General features: G+C 45.4%; 1 protein-coding gene across 12 annotated transcripts in view; it reads left to right on the forward strand.

The window, feature by feature from the left end:
- PRKAG2 (protein kinase AMP-activated non-catalytic subunit gamma 2) overlaps positions 1-24,502 on the forward strand; it is a 240,974-nt gene that overhangs the window by 178,832 nt on the left and 37,640 nt on the right. For 7 of the 12 annotated variants that reach the window (XR_004321209.1, XR_004321210.1, XR_004321211.1 and 4 more), the window contains one exon: positions 8,019-8,085. Coding sequence is in view for 2 of the 12 variants with exons in the window: in XM_032483075.1 (XP_032338966.1) it covers positions 8,019-8,085 (67 nt within the window). In the remaining 10 variants the exon portion in view is untranslated. Of the gene's footprint in view, positions 1-7,207; positions 7,227-7,804; positions 7,839-8,018; positions 8,086-9,393; positions 9,431-24,502 lie in introns of those variants that run through there. The other 5 variants (XR_004321214.1, XR_004321213.1, XR_004321218.1 and 2 more) reach the window with 4 other exon arrangements.

Genomic DNA, 24,502 nt, shown 5'->3' on the forward strand with positions numbered 1-24,502 from the left:
GATGATCACAGAATTCCCCAAAGCCAAGTGCAGACAGTGAAACGGAAGCATTAACAGGTCCCTTCAATTTCAGCTTGACTACTGTACTTCCTTTTGATCGCTGTCTGTAGAACAAAACAGAACAAAAATGGAAATAGTCTGTCTCCATCATTTCTGGAAATTTTCACCAGTTTCTGGACAAAATTTCCATTAGTGAAGGGGTAAAAAGGGCTGAAAATACTATTACCAGTGGTCTGTTCTGGGAAGGGTTAATGAGTCCGCCAGTTATAGAGAGTAGAGAACAGTGAAGAAAGATTTGTGTCCTTGTGACTTTATATCATGTTTTGTGTTGCTTTGTGGTAGGAAGAAATACAACACATTTCAAAGTTTATGGCTCGATGCAGTAAGAATTGAAAGGTTAATTGAACTGGTTGAGCAATACTTATCTTTTCATTTGCAAAGTATTATGGGTTAATAAGAATTGTCAACATAATAGCATGTATTCAGTTCCGCAGTAAGTCATGTTAAACACAAACCTGATAATAAAATATTTCAAGTAGCAAAAAAATAAAGACTAATTTGGATTTATTTGTGAAAGGCAAGAGAAATACAAATTCCAGATCTTGAGCAATGAGCTCCACAGAATCAGAATTTGAAGAGTAACAAACTAACCTCTAATAGTAGGAACTAACTAATGTTTAGAGTTCCTACTTCATGTCTTTTATGTGAATTTCAAACCATACCAGATATTTAATTGACTCACCTTTCACAGTTCCTGCCACATAGTAAATATTCCATAGCAGATAGTAAATATTTGTGGAATGATTGTTTTCAAAATCTTACCATTGTCTATTTTTTGGAAGTTAGAAGATAATTTAACAGAAGGAAGCCAAACAAAAAGGATTTTTTTTTGGTTTAGTCCATTTTCTTCATCTCTTATTTAATAAAACCGCCTTTGAAACAGATCTCAACTGACATTGAATTGTAGAAATTGGTTGCCATACCCTCTGAAAAGATCCTGTGGAATAAATACTCTTTAAAGGAAATCAAAAATGAATGTTAGGAAGGAACTAACTTTATTTTATACTATCTGAAATTGTTATTTAGAAAAGTATCAAAATGAACTAAAACTTTCCCCCAAATATAATGATTAAAATCAATCAGAAAGAATTCCTAGTTATGGTGTTAAATGTCTTATATTTTCGAGTTTTTATCAAATTTCTACACCAATTTTTTTAAAAAAATCAACTGTCTTTACTTAACAGAAACTACAATTGTAGGGTCACAGCAAGCGCTGGCAAGGCTCCCTGCCGACGTCCAAACAGTCCAAACCGGGGCGGGACGTGCTGTCGACAGCCTCTGTCCTCAGAGAGAGTCTGTTAAAATGGAAATGTTTGTTGTTGTTACTCCTTAGCACAGTCGCTTTCTTTTTTTGCTTCAAGACACCAGTTCCAACGCTCAAAGGAGAGTGGGTATAATTATTTCTACATAGGAATGAGGTCCAGGAGAAGCTTGAGTAGATGAGTTGAAATCATCTCTGAACCCATTTATGCAGTTGAAAGTCAGCCGCTTACCCACCATGTTTTTAACTGATTTGCTAATAACAAACAATTCATTTCACTCAAATATCTTTGGTATCCCTACTATGTGTCAGCACAGGCAATACAATGATAATCAAACAGAGTCGTTCTTCCCCTTCCAAGAGTTTATGGGATTTGCGGGAGACAGAAAAGTAAATCCCAATCCTGTGTTAAGTGCCTTGTAGACTTTTGTGGGGTAAGAGAAGCAGCTAACCAGGTGAGCTGTGAAAAGAGGTCAAGAATCAGGAAAGGCTTCCTGGTGAAGACTGAGCCTTCTTCTTAAGACTCATTCTTTTTATTTTTATTTTATAGTTGATTTACAGTGTTGTGTTAGTTTCAGGTGTACAGCAAGGTGATTCAGTCATATAAATATATTCTTTTTCATATTCCTTATTATTATAGGTTACTACAAGATATTGAATATAGTTCCCTGTGCTATATGTTAGGACCTTGTTGTTTATCTATTTTATATATAATAGTATCTACTAATTCCAAACTCTTAATCTATCCCTCCCCTCTATATATCAAAGGGGAAACTTTGATAACCATAAGTTTGTTTCTATGTCTGTGAGTCTGTTTCTGTTTTGTAAATAAGTTCATTTGTGTCTTTTTTTAAGATTCCACATATAAGTGATATCATATTGTATTTTTCTTTCTCTTTTCTGACTTACTTCACTTAGAATGGCAATCTCTAGGTCCATTCTTGTTGCTGCAAAAGGCATTACTTTATTCTTTTTTATGGCAGAGTAGTATTCCATTGTATAAAGATACCACAGCTTCTTTATCCAGTCATCTGTCGATGGACATTTAGGTTGCTTTCATGTCCTGGCTACTGTAATAGTGCTGCCGTGAACACTGAGTGCATATATCTTTTCACACTAGAGTTCTCTCCAGATATATACCTAGACGTGGGATTGCTGGATCATATGGTAAGTCTATTTTTAATTTTTAGAGGAATCTCAGTACTGTTTTCCGTAATGGCTACACCAAACTACATTGTCACCAACAGGGTTGGAGTGTTCCTCTTTCTCCACAGCCTCTCTAGCATTTACCATTTATAGACTTTTTAATGGTGGTCATTCTGACTGGTCTGAGGTGATACCTCATTGTAGTTTTGATTTGCATTTCTCTGATAATTAGCGATGTTGAGCATCTTTTCATGTGCCTCTTGGCCATTTATATGTTTAAAACTTATTCTTAAAGGAATGGGCAGAAACTAGTCAAGTGGCAGAAGTAGGGAATCTTCAGACCCCAAGTGCAGGGAGCAGAGTGTATTCCGAACAAAGCATCAAGACTCAAGTGTAGGGGAAACAGAGGGGGTTGGCAAGAGAAGGTGAAGAAATGAAACGATCAGGTCCTGCTCGGAGCTGAGGAGTTTGCAGGACATTCCTACAGGTTCCTAAGAGTCATTGGATAGTTCTGAACAGAGTAACAAGAACAAGTGTGTTTTCAAAAGGAGGTCTGGCTCCCGGGTAGGGAAGGGATTGGAGCTGTTCCAGCAACAAGCCTAGCTGCAGAGCATTGTGGAGACAAACGGGCGGCCTCAAAGGATGCTGAGACAAACGCGAGGACCCAGGGGCCATCTGAGATGGATGAGTTTGAGTTGTCTGTAGAAAATTCAAATGGAGATGACCAGGAGGTGGTCTGGAGCTCAGGAAAGCTGTGGGCTTGTGACAAGCTTGGAGGAGGCCGTCAGCACAGGGGTGGGTGTAGAAGCCGCTGGGGTTGGGGGCAGGCACATCTCCAGCCCCCACTGCTGGGAGTTTCCCATCCTACCACGCGGGAGGAGGACACCTTTGCAGAGAGAGCCAGAGCTCACGGAAGACAGCAGGGAAACATTGAAGCTGCGGGTTTCGATATGCTAAATTATTCAGGAGCCCCTTATCTGGTATTTAAGGTTGATTTATTTCTTTCAGTAGCTATTTAAGATTTAAAATCAAAAAGGCAAAGTGAACACAGAGCCGACCTCACGGCATAAAGGAAAGCTTTTTTGGCAGCCATTTTATGATTAAGTTTTCAGGCTGAAGTTTCTTCTTCTGATGGTCATTCAAAGCTGGTTTCCCCCTAATGGTAGCATCTTGCAAAACTAGAGCACAGGAGAAATTGGAGCCCTCATACATTTCTGGTGAAAATGTAAAAAGGTGCAGCCTCTGTGGAAAACAGTTGGGCAGTTTGTCAAAATGTTAAATATGACCCAGACTTTTCATTCCTGAATCCATACCTAACAGAAATGAAAACATACGTCCACACAAACCCTTGTACATGAATGTTTATAGCAGCAATATTTATATTCACAACAGGCAAAAGTGGAAACTACCCAAATATCTATCAACTGATGAATGGATGAAACAAAATGTGGTGTATCCATGCAACAGAATATTATTCAGCAATTTTTAAAAAATGAAGTACTGATAAATGTTACAACATGGATGAACCTTGAATATATGATACTGAGTGAAAGAAGCCAGAGGCAAAAGACCACACATTATATGGTTCCATTGATATGAAATGTCCAGAATAGGCATAAATCCGTAGGATCAGAAAATAGGTTAGTGGTTGCCTGAGGCTGGGCATGAGGGTTAGGGAGTAATAGTGACTGCTAATGGGCATGGGGTTTGTCTCTGGGATAATGAAAATGTTGTGAACACGGGTGGTTGCACAACCATGTGACTATACTAAAAATCATATTTTATAGTATGTGAATTATATCTCAATAAAGTTTTTTTTCTAAATTAACCCACATTGTTATTTCCTCAACACAATTAAGTCAGCTTAGCTTGACTTATGGGGAAAAAATATGGTATGATCCCACAGGCAGGATACTGACTTGATACAGTCAAGATACAGAACAGTCCCACCACAAGGATCCCACTGTTGCCCTTTTATAACCACAGGCACCTCTGTTCCCCCACTTCATCCCTGACCCCTAGCCCCCACTAATCTGTTCTCCATTTCTATAATTTTTGTCATTTCAAGAATGTTCTATAGTGGAATCATACCACATATAACCTTTTGGGATGGGCTTTTTTCACTTGGCATTATTCCCTGGATATCCATGCATGTGGCTGTATGTATCAATAGTTCATTGCTTTTTATTGCTGAGTAGCATTCCATAGTATAGATGTAACATAGTTTGTTGAATGATGTGTTATTTCCAGTTTTTAACTATTAAAAATTAAGCTGCTATACACATTCATATACAGGTTTTCGTGTCAACATGTTTCGTTTTACCTGGGATAAATGCCCCAGAGTGCAACTGATGTGTCATGTAGCCGTTGGGTGTTTAGTTTCGTAAGAAATCTCCATGCTGTTTCACAGAGTGGTGGTAGGATTTTGCATCCCCACAGCAGTGCACGAGTGATTCTGTTTCTCTGCGTCCTCACCAGCATTTGGTGTGGTCACTATCTTTCTGTTGCCCATTCCAATGGGTGTGTAGTGACAGCTTATTGTGGCTTTGATTTGCATTGCTCTAATGGCTAATGATGTCGAGCATATTTTCATGTTCTTATTTGCCATCTGTGTATCTTTTTCAGTGAAATGTCTCTTCATTTCTTTTACTGGATGGTTTCCTTTTTCTATTATCGAGTTTTGAGGGTTCTTTACATATTCCAGAGACTGGTCATTTGTTGGCTTTGTGGTCTGCAAGTATTTTTCTACCACTGTATAGCTTGTCTTTTTATCTTCTCAATAGGGTCTGTCACAGGGAAAACATTTTTAATTTTAATGAGGCCTAATTTATTAATTTTCCTTCTATGGATCATGCTAACTCTTTGCTTATCAACAGATCCCGAAGATTTTCTCCCATTTTTTTCTAAAAGTTTCATAGTTTTGTTTTATTTATAAGTCCATGACACAATTTGAGCTCATTTTTGTATACAGTGTGAGGCTTAATATTGAGTTTTTTTGCCTGTTGACATCCAATTGCTCCAGCATTATTTTTGCGCCTTTATCATATATTGGTTTGACATACTTTTGTGGGTCTATTTCTAGATTCTTTACTTGTTTCTGTTGATCATTGTGTCAACCCCCCTTCCCCCCTTGACTACTGAAGCTCTATATTGAATCAAGTGATTCCTCCCACTTTGTTCTTCTTTTTCAAGATTGTTTTAGCTATTCTAGAGCCTGTGCCTTTCCACATAAATTTTAGAATAAGCTTATCTTGTCCATGAAATACCTTGTTAGGATTTTGATATGAATGGCATTAAACCTAGAGATAAGTCTAGGGGAGAACTGACATCTTTACTACATTGAGTATTCCAATCCATGAACATGGAATGCCTCTCCATTTATTTAAGTCTTCTATCATTTCATCCACATTTTGTAATTTTCAGCATACAGATCTTGTACATGTTCTCTTAAGTGAATACCTAAGTAATTTTCTTCGTGGTAATTGTAAATAATACTGTCTTTAATATCAGTTTCCACATGTTCATTGTTAGTATACACAAATGTAAGTGATTTTTGTGTGTTGTTTTTGTATCCTGTGACCTTGTGGAACTTGCTAGTTCTAGTTTTGGTGTTTTGGGGTTTTTTGTTTTTGTTTTTGTTCTTTTAAGTAGTCCTTGGAACTTCCTATGCAGACACTATGTCATCTGCAAATAGGGATGGTTTTATTTCTTCCTTTGCAATTTGCATGCCTTTTATTTATTTATTTTTCTTGCCTTATTGCAGCGGCTAGAACTTCCAGTACTATGTTGAATAAGTATAGGGTGAAAGCTGACATCCTTGCTTCCTTCCTGAACTTAGAAAGCATTCAGTGTTTTGTTGTTAAGCATGACATAGGTGAGGGGTTTTACCACCGATGTCTTACAAAATCAGTTTTGCCTTCTTTTCCTCCCTCCCACACATTTAATTAAGACTAAGACAACGGGGATTGGTCCAACTGAGATGACAGAGCAAAAAGCACAAAGGAGATTTCTGTACTTCCTCCTTCCAGGCTAGGTTTTGCTAGACTGACAGAACCAAGTTCCTTTCAAGAGGTGGAGGCCCCTTTACAGCTGGAATCAGCGCTAGAGAGCTAATCTCCCTATTAGGGCCCTTGCACGCTGCAGTGAGCTAAGGGCCTCCTTGCACAGGGTGCAGACACTGGCTGTCACACAGGAGAGCCTCACGAAATGGGGTGCCTGTCCCCTCTCCAGCTACCCTACTCTTCCAGGAAGCTTTCGGATGCCAGCCTCACTGCCTGCCAACCTGAGTTGGTGATAGGAGAGTCTCAGATACCCAGATCCAGAGTGACAGCAGTGGCCAGGGCCAGATTTTGATTCGTGTGTGTTTCGGGCAGTGGCTCACTAAAGAAGAGAATCGGTTATGAAGAGGAGAAGCAAATTAAGAGTTATATGGCTGGGTAAAACTGATAGCAAAGTAGTGCATCTACAATACGTGTAACCTACGGAACAAAAATTTTAATAGGGGAAAGGGATGAGCAGTCTAATCTAAAATTTGGAAAGCAAGCAATCACTCCTCCCCACCCCGCCACCCCCGCCCCGTCTGCGGTGTCGTCTCCCTCTGGGGTCTCTGCAGCTCCATCCCCCTCTCCCTGGCACGTCGCCCCGCCCACTCCACCCCCACCTGGTGGCGTTCCCCTCGTGCCCCACCCCCGGACTGGCAGAGACCACACCTGCGCAGGTTAAACCTGCAGGGACGCGCTGCCGTGGGTGGCCGGGGAAGGTGAGTCGATGTGTGCAGTGGGGTGGGAAGATGAGGCGAGAATGAGAAAACGGGCCTCCGCTAATGGCCGGTCCGCAGCCCCGGCGGAAAGGAGGCCGCGGCCGGAGAGGGGCGCCCCGGCGGCCCTCGCGCGAGCCAGCCCCTGGCTTCTCGGGGTCCTCTTCCCACGCTTCCTTCTCGCCGGTCCATACCAAAGCCCGGGGCGGGGGGAGCGGAAAGCGGACCGTTCCACTCGAGGAGGGGCGGCAGGTTAGGCCGCGGCCCGCGCCACCTGCGGCCTGGGGCGGGGGAGGGCCGGGGACTGGCTGAGCCGCCCATTCTGTTCTGTGCCGGCGCGCTGGCCGCGCCGCGCCGCCCCCCGCCCCGCCAGCCGCCCGGGAGGCCCCTCCTCCCGGCGACTCGGCGCGGAGCGAGGCCGGAGCGCTAGGCGGGGCCGCGGAGCCCGCCCCCGCGCCCCGCCCCACCCCCACGCACTCCCGCCAGCCCCCCTGCGTCCTCCTCCGCCCCCTCGCTCCCCCTGGCCCCCGCCCTTCGCCCCGCCCCCCCGCCCCTAACCTCCGCCCCGCGTGCCCGCCCGCCCTCCCCCGGCCCCGCCCCCGCGTCCGCACCGCGGTACCCCGGCCCTCGGCCCTCCGCCCCCCGCGTCCCCGCGCCGCGCCCCTGTACCCCCGGCACCCCCGCCCTTCGCCCCCGCGCCGCCTCCCCGCGTCCCCGCGTCCCCGCGCCCCCGCCCGCGCGGCCGGGGACGAGCGCCGCCGAGCGCATGCTGATCCCTGTCCTCCTCCTCCTCAGGCGGCGCTGGCGGCGGCCCCGGGACCCGCGGAAGCCGGCATGCTGGAGAAATTCGAATTGGAAGAAGGTGAGTGCCCCCCGCTGGAACACGCCTCCGTTTCTACGCCGGGGCCCCGAGGGGCCGGGGCGCGGGGAGCATCGGTGTTCACGCCCCGGAGGCCGCGGGACCCCGCCGCCCACTGCCTGACCAGCTTCGGGCGGCGCGCCCTGCGGGGCCGGATTTGGAGACGCGGAGCCGGCAGAGCGTGTCCGCAGTGGCGCGCTGGTGCCTTTCGGAGGGCGAGAGCTAGCTGGGCTCCGAGGGGAGCCCCGCAACCCGGCCATCAACACGGATAGTCGGTCCTTTTGTCCTTACTAGCCGAACTCGAATGAGAGCAAGGTGACATGCAGTAGTAGTTGTTTGTAATGCCACCATACACGTAGAGGTAACCCCCGAATTATGTCTGTGGTCCATAGCGTTAAATAACACATGCTGCTTCCCTCATCTGTACTTGTGAAAATACCACCGGCAGGGTGTAGGGTGTGTCTTCTGGTCTTAATAGGGAAAGTTCAATGGGAAAACCAGAAGCGGCTTAGTGAATTGGTTTTGAGTTCAGGTGACCCTGTCATTCCATCGTTTCTGTCGCCTCTTCTCTCAGTCGTTTTTTTTTTTTTCCATTTTCGATTTTCCTGCCCCGTTTTATTCTTACTTACCTGGGTCATATTTTGAAGCTGTTAAAAATGGAGTGGGGGATGAGTTTGTTTTTCGGCAAAATTAATATTTAACATGGAAAATGATGAGCTTTTACCAGGATCTTATTTTGAAAGTTAAAATTTGAAGGGGATGAGCTTGTTCTTTGGCAAAATTAGTACTTAAAATGGAATACAAGGAGCTCAAAGTCAGAAAAGAACTTTAAGATGCTTGACAATTTGAGGAATTTAAAAGACCTTCACACTATCTTGTGTACTTCCATTATTCATTTAGTGAGTTCTCTATTTTCCAAGTATTGATGGAATAAAGCTCTGGGAACAAAGAATGCGCCATGTGGATGCTGTGCCTTGTGCCAACTTTACTTTAATACCTCTGTTCATTTACAGTCAGGCAATTACTTAAATAAGCATGTACAACCAATGTGAGAATGCTACCAGACTGCAGCAGGCCAGTCAACGTTCATTTTATGTTTAGAGTCCCTGCATTTCACATACATGTTAGCCAAGAGATAATATATTCATAGTCATTATCGTTAAAAGTTTGCATCCGTATTTATTATTAACAAGCAGTTACAGGATACATTTCAGAATTTTACCGGGACTTAATTTGCATTTTATCCTACTGAAAAATAATCCAGTGTCTTCAGTCAAATCCACTTCATTATTCCTTGGTTGTATTATATTGCAGGTCGAATTTTGGGCACTGTCCATGGACCAATATGGTATGTCCTCCTTTCCATGAAGACTTTGAATGTCTAAATCATAGAGTTTTCTTTATCCCTGATTTTTGTAACATTGAAAGCCCATTACATTTAAACATTTTGCAGATTCACGTAGGAACAAGAGGAAAGCAGAAAGTACATACTATTAGAGAGGTACCATAGTTCTGGTTAAGAGTATAGGCCCAGTGTCAAATCTTATCTCCACTTCTTATTGAGCTGTGTGACCTTGGACAAGTTACTTAAACTGTGCCTTGGTTTTTCCCATTCATAAACTGGAACTCATATTGGGGTGTTTTGAGGATTGGATGAGATAATCCACATAATAGTATTTAGCACATTACTGTAAATCCACAGTAAGCATTCTCTAAATGTTAAATTACTGTTACTTTTTAAGTGCCGTTCACCAGTTGTACTGAACTCATGGACTTTTTAAGGATTTTATTAATGAATCTTCCGTAGAACTTCTTCTCAATACAGGTTTGATGGGTTTTTTCCTTACTTGAGATTAATTTAATTATGTTGCATTTCTCAAAGCAGATATGCAAGCCTTATTTCTTTTGCGTTGTTTCTGCCACTGGGATGAAAGTACAGTATTAAACCTAAGCATCTAAGAAAAGGAATTCCCCATTTTTACCCATCTGTTTTTATCTGTATTGCTGTCATTAAGGCATTCTGAATCCCACAAATAACCCGGTCAAACTTTTCTAGATTCTTAAGGAGGCGAAATGCTAGGCAATTGCTTGGAGGCCGTTAGCCAGGCTGGAAGGAGCAGTGTTGGCGTGCAGTCTAAGGTGCTCCTTTGTTTCTTTTGAACTTCAGGTTGCTTATTCATCCAGACTACGGAAAAACTGAGTATCAAGCAGAATCTTACATGTATTTGACGGGGGGCGAATGTCTTAACAGGAAGACAGTACACCTTAAATATCCTGTGAACTGATGTGTTAGCAGCCTACATGATAGCTATTGAATAGATCCTCATTGAGTCACTAGACTTTTCTTATTCATGTAATAGCATTTGTGCCTTGCAGTCTGGAGGCGTTACTTAGATGGAGATACATTTGGTATACATGGAAACACACGGTCACTGATATTTTTGTTACCAAGTACTTTTCTATTTCTTCATAAATTACAACAGATACTATACTTATTAGAAACAATTTGGGGGCATTAGTGAAGTTAGAGTAATCTTGTATTTACTTCTGGGAAGAAAGAAAAAATTATGCCTGTCTCCCCTGTCGTGTTCAGGTCCCCTTTTGCCCGAGTTCTGCCACCAGCTGCCCACCCACTTCTTACCATCGCACCCTGACAGAGGGGACCCCCCCCCCCCAGAGCGAGAATTGATGGCACGGCTCCCTGACGGGAAAATCTTTACCACTTTCCCGTGTCTATATATAGAACACATGCAGACGCACTTCATCTGCAGCCTCACTGCCTCTTCCTGGCCAGCCACACACGCCAGTGATCGGAGAGCTTTCTATGCATAAGAACCACCGGACATCTTTTTAAAGGGCAGGTTCTCGCTCTTTGGGTCTGGGATGGGGCCTGGGAGTCTGCATTTCTGCCAGCCTCCCTAGTGCTGCTGCTTTGCAGACCCTACCCTGAATAATAAGGCTCTCCAGCGGGCCTCAGCAAACTTTTTCTGTAAAGAGCCAGATGGTCTCGGGCTCTGGCTCTGTCACGACTCCTCAGCTGGCCCGGGCAGCAGCAGAGCAGAAGGCAGCTCAGGACCAGCTCAATCCGACTGGCAGTCAAACTTTATTTACCAAAAGAGGCCAAATCTGGCTCACGAGCAGTTAGCCTGACCCCTGTTCTGTGTGTCCCTCGTGGTCCCTTAGGGCATTACGTCATTTGGAGGGTAAGACTTTCTCCTGCTCCATCTCTCCGCCCTGTCCCTCTTCCTGGCACGGCACAGCTCCACCCGGGTCTCCTCCTCCCAGGGTCCCTCCCGCATTCCTCTCACAGTCCGTCCTTCCCTGCCCGACACTTGGCACATGGTGGGTGCTCAGCGGTGCTTTGGCATCTCAGTGAGTACATTACACACTTCTCATTCCTTTTTGGGAAGGTTGGGAGGATGAAATGATTCAGTGTCTGCAGAGTGACGGGGACAGTGCCTAGCCCAAGGCAGTCACTTGATGTGTTTGCTTTTCAGATTCTTTTGTTACAGCAGTCATCCCTATTTGTTTTTATCAAGATTAAACTGTCTTGAACTTATTTAATGGCAGGGCCAAGTGCAAGGACTTTGTAAGCACTGAGACACCGCCCATGACTGCTTTTTGAAGGAGATAAGCACCCAGAAATTTATTCATGACTAATAACTCTATCATTCTGGCGCTGCTCTGCCCCTGGAAACTATCTGTGTGGTATCTCCTCACGTCCCTCTTATCATCTCAGCTGTCGCAGACTCTTCAGCTGTTTCAGGCTTTCACTAACTCCCGCTTCTTAGCCGTCTTTCCAACCGGCCTGCCCCCCTGTCCCTCACCATCTGCCTGCTTCCTTCATCCCTGGCGGTCCTTTCTGTCCTCACTGTCCCTTCTTCACCTGCAAGGCATCTCCCAAAGGGTAATCTTTTCAGAACTTAACCTCCAAACTCATTTTTCTAGCAAGACTGGCCCACCTAGTCTGCACTGATCAAAAATAGGTAAGAAGTGGGCATAAGAAGTAAAAGTGAAAGGGAAGCATTATTTTTCAGTCAAGAATCTCAGAATTTTAGCCCAGTCCTGTAGTGCAGTAGCTGTGTTCTTGGATAAGCCTTGTCTCTTGGGGCGTTGCTTTCTTGTTTTGTTTGTTGTTGTCATTGTGGGTTTTCTCTGTAAGGCAAAGCCCAGCACTTGGTGACTTGTACTTTTCCTTCCAGCTTGAAAATATGGCTTAAAGGTACCAGCAGCTGCTCTACATAGACTAGCAAAACCAAAAATGTGCTTTCACTCAAACTCATCCATTCTCAACTGGAGGATATGGCTCTGCAGTGAGCAAAGATTGGGTCTTGTCAGGGGACAGAAAATCTTAGGACAGTGGTTTGTGGCTCTCCAAGGGGCCCCTGCTCAGACCCGCCGTGTTGCTCATGGGGGCCGGACAGTTGGAGGGAAGGGCCGGGGGTGCAGGGGGTATAGAAAAACTAGGGAAGGGGGGGATGATGGGGAAAAAAGGTTGAGAAACACTTTAACTTACTTAAGGGAGGATGTCTTCCCATGTATTTGTGGAACTTTTCAAAGTACCCCCTTATCACCTTGAGAGCGGCTTCCCGTGAGACTCTGCTGGGGCCACCTGGCCATGTGTTGACTCTAATGCGAGGGGTGCTGACCCCTGGTGGTGACAGGTTTGTGATCACAGCTGGGTTGCTCATGGTCCTGTCGGAGCATTAGAAGGCGCTGATGATCTGCTGTCCAGGCTCCACCCTCCCTCCTGTATTTGCATCCTTAGCTTAGACTAGAGACTCACTGTTTCTTGATTATAAAAATAGTTTTAGCTTTATGAAATATTTGCAGTTAAAATTCTTCTTTAGCTGGCCGCATATTTGAAAGCTTGCCATATTGAGTAGATTTGAGGTACACATTTTAAAGTCTGTAAAGTCAGGCTGTAGCTTCACGTTTGATGGGATCTTAGACTTGACGAGCTAGAGTAGTTGTTTTACAGACTGTGGAGGTTTGGTCGTCTGAAATGGTAAGACCCTGACTGCTGTATGCGAGAAGAGCGTGCTCAGGAGGGTCTGGGAACATCCACAGGTGGGAGCTGTCCCCATTCACAAGTAACAAAATCGTCAGGAGCCAAGGCAGCGCTGAGTCATCTCCACAATGAAGGGCTTTCCACGACCTTCCCTCTGAGACCGCCTCTCTCTGCTCCTCCTTGGGCGCCCGGCAACCCCGCCAGTTGCTGGCCGGCGTCCAGAACATGCTTCAGGCTGCTCAGTGGCAGGGGATGGTTCCGTCCTACGAGGGTGCACATGACCCTTGCAAAGCCGTTATCCCAGGACCCCGGTGACTTTGTATTTTCCCTTTGGATTTTAAAGTGGGAAAACTTTGATACCGCAAAGCATTTGGAATTTACGTGAAAAAACGGGAAGAATTTTGATGTCCTTTTCCTGTGATGATAACATCCTGGCGTATATGAAGTAGGGTGAGGCACTGTTGTAAGTCCTTTACATCTGTCTCTTCTAATCCTCAAAATAAGTGTAAGAGGTAAATGTTTTATCTTTCTTGATTTAGTGAGGAGGATTTGAAGGAAGTGAGAGGATAAGTAAGTTACCTCCAGAGTACGTGTCTGGGAAGGTGGGGTCACCAGGTTTCAAACATAGTCATTAGGCGCAGAGCCCAGGCTCCGAGCCAGGCCGCATCACTGATCAGAAATAATCCTTTATTCGGAGACCCTCTTTCCATTTTCTCCCCTCCTGTTCATCCTTCAGCCCATTCCCACCACCCACCCAGGCCCACTGAGGGGGCTGCTCATGGCTTCAGTTGTGCCACTCCAGGGGGCACTTAGCAGCCCTCTTCTCATCTGAGCCCTTGTCCCCAGCGATGACCACCGCCCTCCTCCCACGCAGCCGGCACCGCTGGGGTCCTCCTCATACCTGTCGGCCTGCTTGTTTCCTCCATGCTGCTTACCTTTCCCTCTTTTTCCTTTTTTTTTTTTTTTTTTTTTTTTGGTGGGAAAGGGGGAGTGGAGTAGCAGGTTTAATGAGTCTAATTCACGTACCACACACTTGCTTCTGTTTCTTGAACATTAGGCACTGGGCTTCCTCTTGGCTCTGCCAAAGCCCACTGTGTTCTCCTGGACTCTCTGGATAGTCGTGCTGCCGTGGCTTTAGTTACCATATAGCTGTTGCCCAGGGCCTTAATCCCAGGTATTTAATTACCACGATGCTTTAGTAACTGATGACGCCCAAGTAGCTGTCTCCAGCCGGATGGCCCTTTTCAGTATTCGGTTGTCTGTTGGATGTCTCTGCCCCAGTCATTCCACTCTGTCTGTGTTCTGTCCTCCTCTCCTCCCTCCTTCCCTCTCCCCCCTCTTTTCTTTTCGCCAGCCTGATTCAGTAAATCTCACCATGTTCACCTAGTTGTTCGTTTATTTCCGTTTTTTGTTTGTTTGTTTTTTAGCAAGAATGATGTTTAGCGGCGGCTCTCACACTCCCCCACATCCCGGTAGTCAGTCCTCTCACTCTGGCCTCCTGACTTCCTGCCCTGCTCTGTGACTTCTGCCATCACTCTGGGCCAGGCCGGCAGCATCTTTCTGTTGACTGTTAAAGAGCCCAAGCCCTCCGGCATCCACTCTGGCCCCTCCAATCCACTTCACAGGCTGCAATTAGAGATGTTTTCTAAAAACGTGCATCTAATCATGTCACTTCCAGGCTTAAAAGCCTTGGCTGACTTTCCTCTGCCTCTGCTGCAGCCCACACCTCCTCCCTGCCCTCTGCGCGCCCCGCCGGCCCCTCCGTCTGCCCACCTCACCTCACACCTCCCTTCCCCTGGCCTTCTTGAAGGTCCTCAAACTGCCTTGTTCCTCCATGCCTTCTGGACTTCACACAGGCTGTTCCCTCTCCTTGGGTTGTTCTTCCCTGTCCTCTTGGCCACCTGCTAATCTTCTTCAGATCTCAGCCTAAATGTCACTTCCTTGGGGACAGTGACTTTCTGGAAGCCCCAGGCAGGCCTTCACATGTTCTCATCTCTCACAGTTGGTGGGGGCTGTTAAGGAGAGTTGCGTTTATTCATGTTTCAAGGCAATGAGAGAAAATCACTTGCCAGGTTACTGAGTGTTAATCAGAGAGCAGTGACGAGGTGTAAGATGACTCGAGGGTACCTCCCAGATGTGCCAAGGCTTCTGCTCCTAAGCGTGAAGTCAGAATAGACTCTGCGCAGTAACCTGACAGCTCAGGGGCAGCAGCCGCAGCTTGAAAAGTGATGTTAGGGGGAAGGAAACCCGCTGAAGTCGGATACTCAAAGAGGAGAGTCATTTGGGGGGAGGAAACTAACTTGGGAACCTTTTGGTCAAATTTTAGTCACTTTTTAACCTTTTCAGTTTGCTGTTTCCATCCCACTTTGTGCTGTTTTCTACGTCCCTGAATTTATGTAGCATTATTGAGGTTTGTGAACTTTGTAGTACCTGATTCACTTTATCTTACCTTATACTTTGGTCACTTGTTTCTAACAGTAAGTTGCTACCAATAAATTGTTATTGTATAGATCATGTACTGTGGAATGCTGTTATTCCCTTAAGACCTCCTCAAGAATACAGACATCCACATTCTCATGTGTTTTTCACCTTTGGCTCTTACTTTTCACATTGATTCCCTAGCTTGGATGCTTGCACATATGGCATGCCCCCCCCCCTTTAAGTTGCGTAATGTAATTAGTGTCACGTAATTAAGAGCATGAGTCAGACCCAGATTGAGTCCCATTTCTTCTGCTTAATAGCTGTGAGACCTTAGGCAAGTTATTTCAAGCTCCTGTTTCTTCCTGTGTAAGTAGGAAATAATACCACCTAGCTAATAGGGTCATATGTGCGTTAAATAACGCAAACTTCACACTCCCCTCAGTACCTGCTGTGTGTACAGTCTCCACAAATATAACTATGATGAAGACCTGGAAAGGACCAAAAAGGCAACTGAGCAAAAATTTTAAATCAGAGCCACCCTTAGTGCCTCGTCCAGTGACAGCTGTCTGTCCAGTGATGGCTTCGGTGTCTGTACGTCAGACTGTTCCCCGTGTGACTGCTGTTCATCCTGTCCAGCTGGCAGCGTTTGTGATTGCGTGTTTGGGTTTACTTACCCCCATTCCTCAGAGTCACTCTTCAAGAAAGATGGTGTAGTCCCCATTTTACAGATGAAGATGTTCTAGCTAAAGGGATGAAGTCATTTGCTCAAGGTCACACAGAAAGTGATGGCAGGTCTGATACGGGTTTGGTCAAGATCTGCCCTGTTCTTTCTTCTACACTCACTCCCACTGGAACCTGGATTCCCTGGAGTCCCCGTTGGAGAAGACTGGCCTGCTCCCTGACACACTGGAGGAAAGGACCTGAGGCCTGTGAGCTTATGAACGAATCTTCTGTTGTTCCTGCCTTACTCTGCAAATCATTTTTTCATATTTTGATTTGAAATCATAATTCTGAACACACACGTGTAGGAAGGATGATTGCTGTACTGGAGGCAGCCAGAGGGCCCAGCAGCAGAAGGATTCCTTGTGGCACTAAGCCCCAAAGACGTGCATGCAGTTGTGGGCATATGTCTGAGCTCTGGTAAACTGAATGCGTCAAGGTGTGTCAGAAGAGCATTCTGTCTGAAAGTCACACTGCAGCATGCCGGTGGGGACATGGTGACAAGCCAGTCTTAATTCACCTACTGACTCACTGGGCTGGGCTGCCATGCTGGGATTCAAGACAGTTTGCTGAATATATTCATTTCTCTCTCTTCCTCCCCCCTCCCCCAAAATTCTACTGAAATGACAGCAGCCAGTGAAATTGAACCAAGAAGTAGTCTTGCTCAACAAAAGCAAAGGCTTAATTCTTGGAAAAGACCAGTGAAGTGGATAAACCTGTGTGAGGTCTGTTCAAGAAAAAAAAGTGGAAATGCAAAGCATTAGAAATTACACAGACTCCTTAATTATGAACTTGGAGGTTCAGAAAATAATATTAAAAGAAATCTGAACATATCAAATTATATCAATACATTTAAAACTCTTCAGTCACTTTTGAATAAGTTTTGTCATTTCATATTTTCCTGGTTAGTTACCTCTTTCATCAATCACCATAAAATAAATTAAAAAGTAATTAACTGAATTGTACACTTTAAATGGGTGGACTGTATGGATGTGAATTCTATCTCAATAAAGGTTTTTTTGTTTTTGTTTTTAAGTAGTTAAAGTTCCTCGCCCTTCCTCTGCCCTAGGCCTGGTATTCAGCCTGTTGATGGATGAATTCTGTAAAACTTTCAGGGAGCAGGTCATTTGAATTACTTTAGGGCATAGGAAAGGATGGCCGCTTCCTGGCCCATTCTGTGGTGTTAGCTTGATCCTGATATCAGAGCCAGATGACAGCACACAGAGAAGAAAACAAATGATTAACCTGGCATTGGAAATATGGGCAGAGCTCCTACATAAACATCAGCAGTGAGCCGTGCGGTCTGCTGTGACCAAACAAGGTTTTGTCCTGGAAACGCAAGAAGACTGCAGTTTGTTAAGAAATCCACCGAGGAATTAATGTCAACAGATTAAAGGAGAGAAGCTTCTGGTCATCTCAGTAGATACTGAAAAAGCAACTGATAGAATTCAACATATGTCCCTTAACAAAATCCTTAGTGAGCCAGAGAGAGAAGGGAGCGCCTTTCAGCTCCTGGAAGCACATCGGCCGGGCGTCATCGTGTTGTTCCTGCATCACCATTAAGGTGTCCCTTCCTCTGCTGACCTGCGGGCGCCTGGGGCTGGATCCCTGGAAGCTGACCTGGGTCCTCACTGTTGCTTCAGCTCAGTAACTGGGTTCTGCTTCCTGAGAAAGAGGAAGCATTGGCCGTCATATATGTTTCAGCCATGTGGTTCCCAGAATTAAACGTAAAGTCATTTTAACACTGGTGGGAATCACAATCGTTTCAAAGTCACTGCTTTGTCTGTCTGTGACATTCTTTAAACATTTACTGCAACTCACTTTGAACCATCTAATTAGGGAGACTGTGCCTTTGCTTACCTACATTTTCCTTCTTAATAAGCCTTTGCCCCTTATCTAGACAACCACGTGCCTCTCCCTCTTCAGCGGATGCTTTTGCCCCCAACACACACAAAACTATAATGCCGAAAGTGTGGAAAGGGAAAAAAATCTAATGCATTTCATTTATTCTGCTACCTTATAAGTCCTGTAAAATTAGATTCAAGCCTTTACTTTGTTAATATTCATGTTTCTAAGCACTTTAGGACAACTTGTACAAGAGTTTAATCTTTTCATATATTTTTAACTTCCACATTTCCCTTTTTGCTTATTTCTTGCTCAACTATTTTCAATGGTTTTCTAAAAAGAAAAGATACTATATGAATATAGCAAACTTGCGTTTCTAAATGTAGAATAAAGTATAAAAGACACATTTTAAAGTAGCTAACCTATTGATAATCTTTTTCTCTGTGGAATTACAATGAAATGTCTACATTAAGTTAAAATGGGGGTTGGAAATAAGTCAGGTGTTTATGTCTTGGGTCTTTTTTTTTTTAACATTTTTTATTGATTTATAATCATTTTACAATGTTGTGTCAAATTCCAGTGTAGAGCACAACTTTTCAGTTATACATGAACATATATATATTCATTGTCACATTTTTTTCCTCTGTGAGCTACCATAAGATCTTGTATATATTTCCCCATGCTATACAGTATAATCTTGTTTATCTGTTCTACAATTTTGAAATCCCAGTCTATCCCTTCCCGCCCCCCACCCCCTTGGCAACCACAAGTTTGTATTCTATGTCTATGAGTCTTTCTGTTTTGTATTTATGCTTTGTTTGTTTGTTTAGATTCCACATATGAGCAATCTCATGTGGTATTTTTCTTTCTCTTTGTGGCTTATTTCATTTAGAATGACATTCTCCAGGAGCATCCATGTTGCTGCAAATGGCATTATGTTGTCAGTTTTTATGGCTGAACAGTATTCCATTGTATAAATATACCACATCTTCTTTATCCAGTCATCTGTTGATGGACATTTAGGCTGTTTCCATGTCTTGGCTATTGTAAATAGTGCTGCTATGAACACTGGGGTGCAGGTGTTATTTTGAAGTAGGGTTCTTTCTGGATATATGCCCAGGAGCAGGATTCCGGGGTCATATGGTAAGTCTATTCCTAGTCTTTTGAGGAATCTCCGTACTGTTTTCCACAGTGGCTGCACCAAACTGCATTCCCACCAGCAGTGTGGGAGGGTGGGGTTTTCCTTTTAGTGGCATTAGAGCAATGTGTAAATTTTGCTTTAAAATGCCTTTCATCCTTGCACGCTCAAGTCAGGGTTTGAATCATTACGATGACCTGTGATCATGACTTAAAATAAGGCATTCAGTTGTGGTAAATAAAACAGATGGGGGATTAACAGATATGTACTACGGTATATAAAATAGATAAACAACAAGGACCTCCTGTAGAGCACAGGGAACTATATTCCATATCTTGTAATAACCTATAATGGAAAAGAATCTGGAAAAGAATGTATATACATATAACTGAATCACTTTTCTGTACGCCTGAAACTAACACAACATTGTAAATCAACTGCACTTTGATAAAAAGAAAACTTTAAAAAGAATTTTAGGGGGCTTTGGCTCTGGGGTGGGGTGGTGTTTCCTCCCACACTTACTGCCTGTGTTGGCCAAGAGCCTCTTTCAGGTGGTGACTGGACAGTAGTTGCTTTTTCTGGCCCCGACGAGAGGCCACTGTCCCTTCAGGCTTCCCCCCACCCATCGTCCTGTGAGCTGCCTGCCCCGTGGCTGGCCGTGGAGGACACGGAGCTGGTGTGATGTGTCAGCACGCCGGCGGGGGCTGGGCAGCCGGCCGCCCTTCCCTTTCATCCCCGAGGCTGTAGTTGCGCTTCTGACTGAGCGCTCTAGGGTTAGAGTGGTTTACGGGGGCGTCTGGCCCAGAGCAAGCAGAGATAATTCTGCGAGCCGCAGAAGCGGGAGGGGCAGCGTTAGAGAATCCGGGGCGGCTCCCTGAACCAGCCCGTGGCATTCTCTTTCCGTCCTGCTCTGAGCAGCATCCCCGCCTGGGGCTCTGAGACACTGGCGGGGGTCCTTGGGCCCTCACCGCGTCTCGTTGTCTGTGTCGAGCCCCGTCCTTCTTAGACTCACAGATTACCAGTGACAGTCTGTCCCCTTCGCTTTCACGTAATTAAGACAAGATACACTGAAGAATCACACCTTCTTAGAATAATTTTTTTTACGAAATCTAGGTTAAAATTATATGTAAATAGGTTTTAGAAAATAGTATATGACCAGGGATATATGACATTTATCTCTGAAATGTGATTTCATCAAGTTTTTTGCTGTGTTTTCAGGTTTTTAAAATATGTATACAATAAAGTGAACACTTTGACATTGTCTGCAGTTTTATCCAATTGCATTACTTTTTTCAGTCCAGTAGAATTAGAAAATGGCTTCAACATAAAATGCACTTGCAAACACTTTTAAACTTAAGATCAGTGCTCTTTCACTTAAAAAAAATTACGAGGCACCTTCTCAGGTGCATTATCTCTCTGACTAAAGCATCCTTTTCCAGTCCTTCAGTTTTACAAAGACATGTATACAAATTGCTTCTTTACTGATCATTAAATTTAGAGTCACCAGCATTCTTTTAAGTTTGTGTGCTTTGTTATAATTTTTCTCTCCGCGGATAGAAATGTTACATAGTCATCTCAGATTCGTCTTTGGTCCCTCCCTCTGACCTGCGTGTCTTTCAGTGACACACAGTTAAGAGGCACGAGCTTGTCCTGACACCTTTGAGGAACTAGCTGGCGCCCGTCTGCCACCTCGGGAAGCTGCGGTCTAAGGCAGACCTGGAGCTGGTACAGGGCACGTGGCAGCCGGAGGGGGAGTTACTCACGGAGTGCCAGGGGTGTCAACCTGGAGCCGGTGCTTGTGACTCAAGGGCCTTAAGGAAGGTGCACGGGGCCCGGGTACTGAACTCGAAGGTGGCAGAGGCTCCTGAGCCGCTGTGACAAAGTGCCACAAACCTGGTGACTTAGAACAGCAGAACTTTGTTCTCCCACAGTAGGGAGGCCAGACGTCTGAGATCCGGTGTCAGTAGGGCTGGGCCCTTCTGGAGGCTCGAGAAGTCTGCCCCAGGCCTCTGTCCTGGTTCCCGCCGTCTGTGGCGGCATCACTCTCATCTCTGCCTCCATTCTGCACAGCCTTCTCCTCTGTGTCCATGTCTCCTCTCTTCAGTAAGGACATTGGTCATTGGATTTAGGACCCAACCTAATAATCCAAGATGATCTCATCTCAAGATCCTTACCTTAATTACACCCGCAAAGACCCCGTTCCAACTAAGGTCTTCTGACGCTCCAGGTGGACATATCTTTTGGGGACCACTATTCAGCCCACCTCAGAAAGGCAGGTGGGATCTCAGTGGGACACATGGGACGGGTCGAGAGCACCTGTGCGCAGAGCAGAGGCAGACACAAGGACAGGTTCCCAGAGTTCCAGGCTTCCTTTGAGAAGGAAGTATCCTAGGACATGAAATAATTCCTAGGGGGTGTGGTAGCGCGAGGTGGCCGTGAGTGACGTGGTGTGCTGTGCCTAGTGAGGACTTGTCAAGGGTGGTGTGTAATCACACCTGCTTTTTAGAGAGAGAAACACTTACTGCCACCCTTTCCTATTGAATGTGTAGAATTGTCGGCATGTAAACTTAGATGTTGCATTTTCCAGATTGTTTTGTTAACCTTCACTAATCAAACGCCTTAACATATACGTTCTACTTCCCAGCGGTGCTTACTAACAGCTCCCGCAGAGAATGATGCGTGTTATTGGAAGATGTGACATCATTCCACGGACGGGCTGCTTTCATGGACCAGTGACCCAGATGCCAGTGTGAGACTAGGGACGGACACAGTCACCAGAGAGTGGGACAGTGTCTTACTCTCTTAACCCCAGCTGCCTTTGAATAGTGAGAGTTGGAACTTGCCTGCTCAGGAATTTTAAGAATTTATTCCGAATAATCTGTTATCGTTGAATGGTTTGGAGTATCTGGTTTTTTCCCTTTTGGTTCAACTCCAAATTACTCTTACTTTGTACTTCAATGCATTTCGTCCTTCAAGTTCAATTTGAGACTTCGTCATAATATAAATAACACCAAGGTGCCATTTAATCAGGAAGTTTATCCTAGATGTGGAGAAGCAATGGTATTTTATATTTTATTTTCTTTTCCTAACTTAAAACACCAACACTTTTGTCACCAACGTTATTACCTCAGTAATAATCTAGCCTTATTACAAACCACAGTGCGTTTTAATGTCATCTGTTTTACATATTCAGCTTCTTGCTTTTTTTGGTCACGCTTTTTACATTTAAAAAATAATGTTATAGATCCTTCTCATAACCCAAAGCCCCCGGAGAAAAACATCAACGCCAGGCGAGGGGCATCCTCGGAAGTGCCTGCCCAGTGCTCCTCAGAACTGCCGAGGCCGTCAGATCCGGGTGTGAGGAACTGTCACAGCCAGAGGAGCCTAAGGAGCTGGGCTGCGTGTGATGCGCTGTCCTGGAGGGATAAAAACTAAGGAAATTGCATGATTGTAACAAACATACCACACTTGAAAGACTCTAGTGACCGAGGAGACATGTCTTACCACCTGGGGGCTGGTGATGCTCCGGAGAGAACTGAGGGACCCTCTGCTCCCAGGGGACCCCAAGGGCCCCGCTCTCCACACCCCACCCGCATGGGGGCCACAGGTGTGAGCACAGACATCCTGGGAGGGCTGAGGCCACACCACGGTGGACGGGAGAGGACACGTGCCGGCTGGAGCGCAGCCTCCGACCAGTCCTGACGTGGCGTGGCCTGTATGTGACTCAGAGTATGTGAGAGAGACAGCGAGTCTGTGCTGAGACAGACAGACAGCTCTCCTGCACAGAAGAGGTCCAGATGGTTTATGTAGCTGCTTTGCCCTCAGGGAGGTGGGGCGGACCTTCCTGCAAAGACTGCAGCACGGGAGAAGGGAAAGAGGAACTGTGGTAGGGAAACCGACAGAGCCTACCTGGGCCGGGTGATCGTGTTGGTGGCAGGTACCCTCGAACTGTGGGATGAGAAAGCACTTCACTCTCCGGTCTTCCTCTCAGAACACATAACCCCACGACTGAGATCACGAGAAAAACAATACAGATCCACGATACACGAGAAATACAGATCCAAAATGAGGGCCAGTCCGCAGAACGCCTGCCCAGCACCCCTGGAAACTGTCCGGGTCATCGAGAAAAGGAAGGGCTGAGAAGCCGTCCTGTCCCTAGGCAGGCTGAGGTGCGCAGTGACTAAATGCGCCACAGCAGCGTCAGCTGTTGCCTTCAGGGGACCCCGTGTGGGGTGCACAGGAGCCTGCTTTGTCTCCACAGCCTTCCTGGAAAGCAAAAACTATTCCAAATGAAATGTTTAAATATTTTTAAAAATCGACAGGAATTTAAGTTGGTGCCCCCCAAATATGTTTAACCCAAAACTTTGAGTTTTAAAAATTCTAAAAGTTTGAATATTTGTTTTCATAGCATTTTAAGATTTTATTTCAGATAGTTCTGTCGTGATATTAATATCTATGAGACATGCACGTCTCTTACGAAAATTCTTGATTTAATTAATGGACAAAATATCTTGTAAGGGTTCCTTTCTGGGAGATGGGCTGTTACATTTTATTACTTTCCCTCTTGACTCATTCATTTGAATTTTAGGGGTATAGATATGACCGGCAGTTTGTAACTTCAGCGCTAGTTAAGCGTGTGCTTGACGGCACTGCCCTTTGAGCCCTGTGTCTGCATAAATCCCCCGCTGAACACGCTCCTGGGAAACGACTCGTTCAGCAGCATGGTAATCAGCATCCTGGCAGTGTGGGAGCAGTGACGGCAGTGTTCTGGTTCTTATCTGCAAGACGCCTACTTTCCGGTGGATAAATGTTTCGAGAAAAATGGAAGCACACCGACTTAAATTCCATCCATCCATTCATAAGCCCGGAGTTGTCCTGTGGTAGCACTCATGACGGTGTAATGACCGTCAAGTTGATGTCTCTCCTCCACTTGTCGGTGGCGTCTGCAGGGCAGCAGCATGTGTGCTGGGCCCCCAGGGACCCCAGCCTCTAGCACAGCAGAAGCTCTTGGGAGCAGATGCTTTCAGTGCCTCCCCTGCATCCCAGTTCTCTTATTTGAACACCTCTGCCCGAGGGTGTTCTTTGGAGCAGGGCTTGTGGGTGCAGGGCAGGAATGCCAGAGGTAACCCCCAGGGTAGCCTCTAATCAGAGGGCGGGGCGGTCCTGACAAGGAGCCAGTTCAGAGGCCAGGCACAGTCTCTCTGGGTGCCCGGCAGCTGTGGCTCATTGCAGGGGCCGGTGGCCTGCTTACGGGGGCTCCCTTTTGGACTTTTTCCTTCCCTGTC

This window comes from Camelus ferus, chromosome 7 (assembly GCF_009834535.1).
Source record: "Camelus ferus isolate YT-003-E chromosome 7, BCGSAC_Cfer_1.0, whole genome shotgun sequence".
Lineage (NCBI taxonomy): Eukaryota > Metazoa > Chordata > Mammalia > Artiodactyla > Camelidae > Camelus > Camelus ferus.